This window comes from Blastomyces dermatitidis (genome assembly GCF_000003525.1).
Source record: "Blastomyces dermatitidis ER-3 genomic scaffold supercont1.1, whole genome shotgun sequence".
NCBI lineage: Eukaryota > Fungi > Ascomycota > Eurotiomycetes > Onygenales > Ajellomycetaceae > Blastomyces > Blastomyces dermatitidis.
Window position 1 is genome coordinate 2047033 of NW_025544774.1, and position 11471 is coordinate 2058503.

The 11471-nt window shown below is 29.8% G+C and overlaps 1 protein-coding gene across 1 annotated transcript; it reads left to right on the top strand.

Moving 5' to 3' along the window:
- Positions 1–6391: 6391 nt before the first annotated feature.
- BDCG_00275 (uncharacterized protein) lies at positions 6392–6888 on the top strand (the record flags this gene model as incomplete). The annotated part of the gene is made up of 1 exon (XM_045415792.1): positions 6392–6888. The coding sequence occupies exon 1, from the start codon at positions 6454–6456 to the stop codon at positions 6886–6888; it is 435 nt and encodes a 144-aa protein (XP_045271655.1). The 5' UTR covers positions 6392–6453.
- Between the last annotated feature and the right edge of the window lie 4583 nt (positions 6889–11471).

Consider the following 11471-nt stretch of genomic DNA (forward strand, 5'->3'; position numbering starts at 1 on the left):
TTTTATTTCTGCCAGCTTTCATTCCACTTGTCTAAACAAGATTCTTTTATTTTCTCTTTATAAAAGACCAGGACACAATTTTTTGAATAGATCTGCTTAATTCTGCACCCTTTTTTGCAGCTGAATCAGCCAATTCATTATCATGAATATTCATGTGAGCAGGAACCCAGTGTAGATGAATTATCAGCTTTGATGTTCTTCTCTTTTGAATTTTCAAAACAGAGTTTAAGATCAGTTCAAGATTCATTTGACCATTATGAATCTGACTATTTCTAAGTCTTTTTAAAGCAGCTTGACTATCAGAGAATATCCATGCCTCTTTCAAACAATTTCCTCTTTTATGAGATTTTATTTCAATGAGTTTGAAAGCTTTCACTATTGCAAATAGTTCAGCATCAAAGACTTCACATTCAGAGCCTAGATTCCAGAAATCTGAGATAAAATTAATATTATCTTCAGTATAAGCAATGCCTGCGCCTAATCTATTCAAGTTCTCATTTTTTGAGCCATCTGAATAAACCAGAATAGAGTCTTTTATATTGATTGTAGAAATTCTCTTCAAATGCTGTTCATATTCTTTCTCTTTTGATAGTTCACTTATTTGTAAGTCTATAAGAGATTCAAGCTTTTCTCTCCAGAGAGATAACTTCTCATGATCAACTTTTTCAACATTTAAAGAAGAAAATTGATTTTTAATCAGAGAGCATAGTCTGTACAGTTGAGAAGACATTTTCTTTGAAGAATTATTTTCATTTCAATCAAGAAATCTATTCCAATCCAGTTCATTTCCAGAGTTAATTGATGGAAATGAAGAAGAGACTCTTTCTCTGATTATATGATTTGAGCTTATCTTTACAACTCTCAGAGCATAGTTCATACAGGCCTTTTCAAATCTAATAGCAGGAGGAGGAATTGAAGCTTCAATTTCCATTGCTTTAATAGGAGATGATTTGAATGCTCTCAGAATTCTTCTCAAGGCTCTGTTTTGCAGACTTTGAAAGAGTTCAGTGAAATTCCCTTGATTATTCCACCAAACTTGAACTCCATAATCAGCTACTGATGTGATACAGGCTATATATAACTGTCTCATAGCCTGAAAGAATAGACCTCTCTCTGTATTTGATAGTCTGATTATGTTGTTCAATAGTCTTTCTGCCTTGACAGTTCTTTGTTGAATGTGATATTTAAAATTCAACTTGGAGTTTAACCATACTTCTAATCATTTGACATTTACACTGGGTTTAATCTCTCTATTTAAAAGAGTTAGAGATAGTTCTTTCTCATTGAGTCTAGAAAAGAAATGAATTAACTCAGTTTTATCCATATCAAATTGAATTTGATTGATATCTGCTCTAACAAAGATTTCCTTTGCAGCTTCTTCAATTACTTTCAAATTCTCTTTGATAGTTTTTGAGCTGTAGACTAGACCAATATCATTCACATAACTCAGAGATTGCACTATTCTCATATTTCTATTTTTGAATAGATATGCAGTGTATATTGCAAATAAAATGAGTGAGATTGGAGATCCCTGTGGTACTCCTATTTTTTATCTCAGTCTTGTCTTGTTTCATTCCATCAAAGAAGAGTTGTATAATTCTTTTAGACATAAAACAGTTAATTCATTTTATTAGAGAAAGTGACAGTTTTAATATCTTCAATGTCTGAATTAACTTTGACTTTGAAACATGATCAAATGCTCTCTTTATATCAATAAAAACTGCAGTTGAGACCAGACTCTCATGCTTTGCTATTTGAATATCATGAACAACTGAGAGAACAGTGTCAATTGCAGAACACTGTTTTCTATCTTTCATTTGTTCACTGAATAAAAGAGAATCATCTATAGAGCTTATAAAAGATAGTTAAGTAGCTATTATCTTTTCTAAAACCTTTTCTAAACAGTTCAATAGAGATATTACTCTATATGACTTAGGAATTGAAGTTTTTCTATTAGGTTTTGCAAGAATCACTTCAGTGGCTTCTCTCCAGCATTCAGGATGATATCCATTTTTCAAGAGATTGAAAAAGAGCTCAAAATATTCATTCTTTAAGTAGGAATATGTATTTTGAATAATCAAGTGATTAATTGAATCAGGATCTGCAGCAGTTTTAACAGAACTTGAGAAGATAGCTGACTCTAATTCATCTTGTGTAAGATCAGGCCATTTCCAGTCATTTTCATCAATGTAGTTGAGAAGTGATATATTCTCTTCCTCTGAATCTGAATCTGAGTCTGATGAGTTCTGAAAGAGAATTCTCATGAAAGCTTGACATTTTTCCTCAAAAGAGTTTGCTGTATATGATTCATTCTGAAACTCATATTCTAAGGCTGGAAGTTTTGCTACACTTCTTGTTTTAGTATAGTTAAAAGCTTTAAAAATTTCCTTTCCTTGTGCTTCTTCAAGAAATTTATTCCAGCAGTCTGTTTTAGCTCTTTTGATATCTGAAAAATATTCATTTCTGACAGCTTTGAACTCTTCATCAGATATTACATCATTTTTCCAATCTCTTCTAGCAGTAGCTAATTCTTTCCTTTTAGATGAGATATTCTCATTCCATCAAGGTTTTGAATACTCAGAAGATTTTCTTTTTGAAATATTATCTCTAACACTTGTTAGAATAATAGATGTAATAAGCTTTACTCTATTCTCAAGCATTTCATTTGAGATATCTTGATCAGAATTTCAATATAGCTCATTCTGTCTTTCAGATTTTAGCAGTTTTATGCTTTCTTCAACTGCTTTTTAATCAGCTTTTTCAAAGTTATACTGATTAGAGAGAAGAGGATTTTCACTCATTTGTTTTTCACTCAGTTCAATATCAAATTGAATAATCTCATGACCTGATTCTGATGTCTCATTTGAATCAATAAACCAGTTTACAAGTCTTCTTTTCATTAGATTTTGTGACATGAAGATTAGATTTATAATAGACTTCTGTTTCATGTCTTTTCTAAAGAATGTTTGTTGATCAGACTTATTAACCAAATCTATTGAATGCTCAAAGATTCATTCAATCAGATTATCAGCTCTCACTGCTCTCTTGCATTCTGAATTTCATCAGAGATGATGTGCATTGAAATCTCCTGCAATTATAGAGTTTCTTGATAGAGTTATGTTCAGAAATCCTCTATCAATTGTCCAGATATTGTTATTTTCCTTCAATGACTTTTCATTATAGATATTTATGAGCTGTATAGTATCAAACTCATTTTCTTTATCTATAATATCACTCACCAGAATATCAGGGTCAGACATGATATCAAATCTTAGATTAAATTGATATCTTGATCTCTTTCTTTCATAGATCACTACTCTTGACTTTATCTCAGACTTTTGAGGTAAAAAGCAGTAGTAGCTTGAATGAGAAATAACATATTTTTGCTCAGCATCAAAATTCGGCTCCTGAAGCAGTATAAAATCAACTTTTTATTCAAATGCAATTTGAAGACAAGAATAAATACAATTTGAGTTTCTATTCACATTATTTTGAATAAATGTGATTTTTGAAGAGTTTTTAAACTTTTTTTGTTGTTTTTGTTGTATATTCATACTAAAAGAGAGTAGAGTAGAATCTAATCACTATTATCAGATAGTAGATTATAACTGTTCTGAAAAGTAGGAATCTCAACTGCTTGCATTATATCTAGTTTATCATCAGAGTCATTTCTCAATTCTCTAATCTTAACAGGAGTTTGAGAATTCAAGTTCTGTTTACATTTAGCTGGAGAGTTGGAGTTTGAAGACTTAGATAGTTGAGAGTTTCTTCTTTTTGAGCTTGCAGTTGTGAGTTTACTGGCTTGACTCTTCTCTTCAGTTCTAGATTGACTTTGAGCTTCATCTTTTCTCCAGTTCTTTTGAGTTCTAGGAGCAAACATACATTCTTTTGAGCTAGATGCATGTTTTTCTTTACAATTAGAGCACTTAAGCAGAGTGTGTTGACAAATTTCATCTCTTTTTGAGCATGTTTCACATTTATGCTCACTAGTTTTGTGATCTCTGGCACAGAATGCACATTTTGAGTCTCTAAAACATGAGATTGCAAAGTGTTCATATCTTTGACAGTTTGAACACTGTGTTTGAGCTTTGAGGTTCATTCTTGAGTCTTTGTATTCATGAACTCTCATTTTCAAATCTGCTACTCTTACTTCAGAGATCTTTGACTGTTCAAGTGTTTTTGTATATACTAGAACAGAGGCATTTCTCCTGCTTTGTCTGAACTCAATTGAATTTAGTCATACAGGCTTCTTTCTCAGTTGAATAGAGTTGTATTCTTTCAATTCATTTTTGAGAAGTAGCATTCCTTCTTCACAGTCAAAAATTTCAACTGGAATATCATGAAGAATGAATTTGTCCCACTTTTCATCTCTTTCAGATAGAATTGTTGTGTTTAACAAAGATTCTACTGCTGACTTTCAGAGATTCTCATTCTGAATAAGGAATTCAGCACTGAATTCAGGCATTGTAGTCAGAATGATGGAGTTTTCAAAGAATGATGATTCAATTGAAGCTATAACTGATTTTTGAACTTCAATATCAGTCATTAACTGAGAAAAGAACTGCTGATTAATTTCATTTCTGATTCTGAAAATGAGATTTGAGTTTAGCTTGTTTCTTTGCAGAATATCCTGGTTTGAGACTTTGAGAATAAGTCTTTTATTTCTGGAGATTTGGAAGTTTTTCTCTTTTTGCATTTTCTTTTCCACTTTTCTATGAATAGAGGCATGAGCAGTATTCTTCTCAGTTTTCTCAGAATTTTGAGCAGGTTTTGAGACAGTAGGTTTAGAGACAGCAGGTTTAGAGACAGCAGATTCAGCTGCTTGAGCATATGTTTTCTTCTGATTCAAAGAAGAAGAAGAAGAAGAAGTAGAAAAGAAAGAAGAGCAAACTGAAGAGTCAGTGATTGTATTAGAAATTTTCAAAGTTTTTTGAACTGTGTTTGAAATTCCAAGTTTGAACTTGATCACTTCCTGTAGTTGTCTAGTCTGAGCATGAAGAATTAACAGAACTTCTTCATTCATCTCACTCAGACACTGCTTTTCAAGAATTTTACTTGCTTTTTCAAGTTTCTGTATTTCAAGAACTTGTTATTTCTCTATCTCTTCTTTCTTTCTTCTCTTCAGAATTTCAATCTTAGGAATAGCATTTGAGAAAGCATCTTTTTTCACATCAACTGAGTGTACTTTTGAACTTGTTGTTCTTACTCAATGAAAAGTTGATCAGACTAATTCAATTGAGATATTTATTAAACTCTTTTGAATTGAAAAGTTGGTCAGACTGTTTCAATTAAGAGGTTTCTAAGTCTGTTTTCAATTGAAAAGTTGATCAGACTATTTCAAAAGAAGAATCGCAGACTTTTATGTATAAAATACCTGATTTTTTTCACACTAGTTCAGTAACTAGGTTAGATTTTTGAAGAGAATCTAATAAACTAAAATTGATTTTTAAGATAAATCAATAAAATCTTTACAATCTCTTTCTTAGGATACAGTGAGGAAAAGTATGATATCAATTAATAGTAAATCAGATAATATGACAGTTTTTGAGAGAAAAACTGACAAAAAATAAATCAATTTTTTGAAGAGAAATTGATTAAAACTATTTAATTTTATTCTAAATTATTCAATTCTTCTCGCACAACAGGTGTGCAACTCAAATCAGTTAATAAAGAGTGTAAAAAAGAATTAAGTATTAATGAAAGCTCTTCAGCCACTGAAAAAGTAATTCTTATTTAAAAGAATATGAAATTATGACAGAAAATAACTCTGTTTTTAATTCTTTGTAAGAATATTGTGTAAAACCCAGAGAAAAACACCTTACTTTTTTAAGAGAAGTAAAAAACTATTTCTAAAATCTTTTTTTTGCATTAACTGCTGCAGAAGAATGAGATAGAAACTGCTAAGATATGCACTACTGTATATCTTCTATCAAGACTTTCCCTCTTCAGAGTCTTGATATTATAGAGAATATAAGTCTGTTTCTATATGATAATATAAATATTGTCAGCGAGATGTAGAGGAACTGGTTATTTATATCTCAAAATAGAAGACTTTGTCAATGATTATATCAATATAGAGTTAATTCTTAAATTCAATAGAAATCTAGTATTGCTGTTCTCAATTCCTTGCAGAATCTATTGAATATTGAGGTATTAAAACTAGATTTAATATATCTCACTGTGCAGGGATCAAAGGCTCAGTCAGACCTTAGGGTATACTGATTTTATAGTTGTCGTGTCTGCTGATTATGTATTGAGTACAGTTGCTGAGGTATCTTTTTGTACTTTTCTGTCGGGGATGGGCTAGATTGAGAGGGGTGGTACAAGGGCGAGACTTGGCATTGATGTTCAGATACACTGAAGACAGACCGCGGAGGTTGCACTTCAGAAGTGGCTGTTGATTATGTGCTTGATATTATTGCCAAGGTATCTTTTTGTATTTTTCTGCCGGGGATGGGCCAGATTAGGAAGGGCGGTACAACGGTGGGACTTGGCGTTGGTGTTTTGGAACATCAAAGATGGACAGGGTTTTCGCGGAGGTCGCTCCTCAGATATCTCCACAACTACAGATCAGGGATCTTCCAAAATCAAGAAGATTGGTGCATATGGCTAGGTCTCTTCACCTTACAATTTGTATGGCACTTTGGCCCGGGGTTGTGGTGTGGTAGGGGAGAACGGGGGATACTCCCACACAGGAGTTTTGAACAACGTCCGGTTCACGTTTGGCTGGATAACTCCACCACCACACAGGGTATGCGGTCGGCGATGGGGTCAGAATGCTCGTATGATCGAGGGCTTTTCGATGGATCTATCGGCGGGTTCTTATTCGAAAAATCGAGCGAGTTCATGGTGGAGCGGTCGATTGTCACTGTGGTTTTTATAGTGTAAGAGGCCTGCACTGAATAGATCAGTATAATATTATAGATCTTATATAACAAAGATAAAAACATTAGAGAAGAAAAGAAAGAGAAAGTGTGAGAATCAGTGATTGAGGTGAATATTTATATATGTATGTGGTGATGTATGTGGTGGAGCTTCGAGGTGGAAGAATATACACGTGTTCATAGCAGCTGAGAATTGATGATCAGGAATGGCTGAGAATTGAAGCATACACTACACGCGTTTGTAGCAGCCGCAGATCAGTGATTGAGAGTGGCTGAGAATCGGAGCATATGCTACGCGCGTTCGTAGCGGCCGCGGATCAGTGATTGGAAATGGAAGAATCTATGAAGTGTAATGAAATAGTCTATATGATTGATCGGGCGCAGCCCGCCACATCTGAAAATAAACTAAATTAAAATAGATCTCTTAATTAAAATAAAAACAATTTTTTAAAAAAATGCTTTTTTAACTATATAAATTATATTCAATGATTAAAAATTAATTTTTCTTTTTAAATATTAAAAAAATTGAATATGAAAAAATATCTCTCTGAAGAGAAAAACTGAAATCTTTTATAAATTTATAAACAAACAAATTATTTAAAAAAAGCAAATATAAATAATATTTGAGAAAATCTCTGTAATTAATATAAAAAACTCAATTCTGATTTATTCAGATACTTTAAAAAATAAATATTTAAATAAATTAAATATAAATATTATTTATATTAAAAATAATATTAATTTTATTTCAGATTTATAAAATTTAAAAAAATAAATCTGAAGTTTTTAATACTGAATTATTTATAATAGTGAAAATTTTAAAACTTATTAAGATAAAACCTTATAAAAAATAAACTAGTTTGAAAGAAATATAAATATTCTTTATTAATTAAATTACTTTAAAAAAATTGAGAAATAATTAAATTTATAATAATTAAATAAATTTGAAACTGATTTTAAATTCTGTTATAAAAACTTAAAAGAGAAAAGTCTTAAAAATAATAATAATATAACTAATTTAACTGTAAAAAAAGTATAGAATTAAACAGATGTATTTAAAAAACAGTATTTTAATCATTTATAAAAAAAATAAAAAAACTTGTTTAAATAAATAAAATAAAAAAGTTGATAAAATTTAAAATAAAACTTAAATAAAAATCTTATTTTACTTATACATCTGTGCTGAAGAGAAGTAACAGCAATAATACAGATATAATAAATTGAAAATAAAATATAAAAAGAAAATATTCTTATTTATAATTCAATTTAAATTAAAATATAATTATTTTAAATTTTATATACAAAGATTTAATAACAGATTTCATTTAATAAAATATTTATTTTACAATTTAAATGAAAATTCTAAGTATATTATAATATACTATATATTATACAATAATTTCAGAGTTAAATTAAAAGAGTAATATAATATAAATTAATTAAATATAAAATTCTTATTTTTAATTAAAATAGAAATTGTAAGAAGTCTACACTAAATAGATTAATATAATATAGAGATCTTATATAACAAAGAGAAAAACATTAGAGAAGAAAATAAAGACAAAGTATGAGAATCAGTAATCAGAGTGAATATTTATACATGTATACAGTGATATATATAATGAAACTTCAGAGTGAAAGAATAGAAATTTCATAGATTTTTAACTAAGAATTAGTAACTGAGAATCAGAGCAGTAGAAATCTGTGAAGTGTAATAGAATAGTCTATATAATTAATCAGATGCAGACTGTTATATCAATTCTCTTCTCTTTTCTTAATTATATATAGCTTTCATCAGTCAAGAGCTGCAGTCTCAGATAATACAGAACTCAGAGTTCAGATTAAGTGATTATAACTGACTCATTTTATAAGATATTATCAGCTGCAGCTGCAGAATCTCTCATTAAGAATATCTTTAATCTCTTATTCAAGTTCATTATCTTCTTCTATGATCTTTGACAGCTATCAGTTAAAAGTCAGTTGAGAAGAGAACATATCAGTGATGATATAATGAAGTAAGCTTATATAAAAGACATTATGAATCTCTGATAATATGTCAAGATAATAGTTATAACTGTCTAGAACTTCTATCACTTTATACTTTATATAATAATAATTTAGTGTGTAAGATAAGTATGTAGTCTGTATATTCTTAAGATTCAATTATATCAGATCTTCTATCTTATATTATTTAGTGAGATCTCAGTGAATATTAATTTGATCTTCTTAATTCTGTTTAACACTTATCATGAAGACTTCTACTTAATTACAGATATCTCAGAGTTTTATCACTATATTATCAGTGATCTGAATTGAACTGTGAGAATTTGATGTGAAATGTATAATCTCTAGAAGATTCAGTACTTTCATATAATATCTGTATATAAGAAAGAACAGACTTATATCTGTTGAAATGACATCTCAGTCATTGATAGTGACTTCAGTATGTAGAAGAAGATTATATTAATTATCTTATAAATAATTACATAACTTACAGAGATAATTCTTTACAGTCTGAATTATTCATTCTGATGCATCATTGATCTCAGAGTGATAAATAGTTAACAGACAGTATATAATCTTAAGAACTTGACAGATTCTTGTTCAGAGAGTACTTATAAATTAACAGTCTTGATTCAATACTATAAATCTCAGTAATTTATACATTTGATAGAATAAGCTTCTTAGAAAAGCTTCAATGACTTGTTCAGTATTTATCTTGTTACAGGGTTTCAATATTACACTCTTACTCAATTAGTTCATGATGATCAGAATGTTTCTATAGTTCTTACTCTCAGAGAGATTAACAGTGAAGTCAATTATCACATGTTATTAGATTTTATCAGAGATATTAAGTAGTTTCAGCAGATCTTTTCTACAGTTCTTTCATAAGATGATAGAGAAATAATAATTACAGTTTCAGATGAAATATCTGATGCTATTTAATATCTCAGGCCAGTAGAACTTCTGAGAGACTATTTAATACAGTTATTCATAACCTGAATAGTCAGCTATATAAGAGTTATACATCTCTTGCATTATTCAGATATGTAAGAGTTCAGAGTGAGAGACTCAGCATCATTTACAGAATTATAGAGTATTATTATCATTGATTGAATATTCTGAGATGTTGATTCTTATACATAGTTCTGAGAGAAATCAGAGTGCTTCTTGATATACTGCTTCAGTGAGCACTTTAAAAAGTTCATCAGTTTGAACTGTTATATATTATAATTCATTCAGTGTAGGTTCAGAAGAAGTTGAGATATCAGTATCAGTATTAGTGTTAATATCAGTGATAGTTTGAAGAGAAAATGTTCTAATTGAAGAAGTACATATAGTGTCATAAGTTGTTTCATCTTGATTAACTAATATCTTCAGATCTAGAAGCTGATGTTCTCAGTTCATTCAACAGATATCTGTTATATTGAAAGACATATCTTACTCTTGTTATAAGAGAGTATCTATCATCAAGTTCTGACTGTCAGAATAATAGTATATTATAAAATAAAAGTGGCTTAAGAACTCAGATCATCACATCTATCATTCAGTGAGTTTGCAGATAGTTATAAAGTACTTGAGATTCTTATAATCAATGATTATCTCAAATTCAGAGACACTTCAGAGTTCAGAGTCTTATTTCTCTAAACAGTGTATAATTGTAAGAAGTTTCTTATCATAGATCTCACAGTTGTATTCAGCAGAACTTAGTTTCTTAGACATGAAGATATATAATTATAAGATATCTTTATTATTATATTATAATATAGCTCTCTCTATAACATAGTTAGAGAAGTCAGCTTCAATAACTATTTCATAATTGAAATTAAATATTATTAGTAGAGAGATGTTGATAAACATCTTCTTTATCTATGTAAATACAGCTTCAGTATTTACTGATTACTGAAATACTGAGTTCTTTCTGATAAGTTCTGTAAGTGATCTCATGATATCTGAGAAGTTTTATATAAATCACTGATAGAAGTTAATAAATTCAATAAAGCTTTATATATCTTTCACAGTATATAAAGCTTTTCATTCAAGAATAGCAGAGACTTTCTTGAGATTCATTCAAATTCTCTTACCAGCTTCTATGATAAAACCTAGATATTTAATACTTTTGACTTCAAAGTCATACTTATTAATATCTATTAATAGTTCTGCTTCTTGTAATTATTGTAATACTCTTTATATATATTCTTGATATTCTTTTCTGAACTCATCAGTGAAGATGAAAATATCATTGAGATATATAAATACAAATTCATTAAGAAAATTCTGAAGTGCTCAGTTAATATACTTCTGAAATGTGACCCGGTGGTGTAGTGATTAACTACGCTACTATGAAGCCTCAATTAGCGGCCTTCCCCCCGGGGAATGAATGTCAAGAGAGAGCAGATTCGAACCCTGCAAGAGTTATCTGTAAGAATAAGTGCTCACAGGCGATTATTCGGGTGTTTGCAGCTTGGCGTGATATGTACTGTTAACTACTAGAAGTATTCATGGTAGAAAGATAAAATGTAGAGATCAAATGTATAATAGCATTCAAGCTGAGTTATGAATAGTATTCATGAACTTCAGTCTATA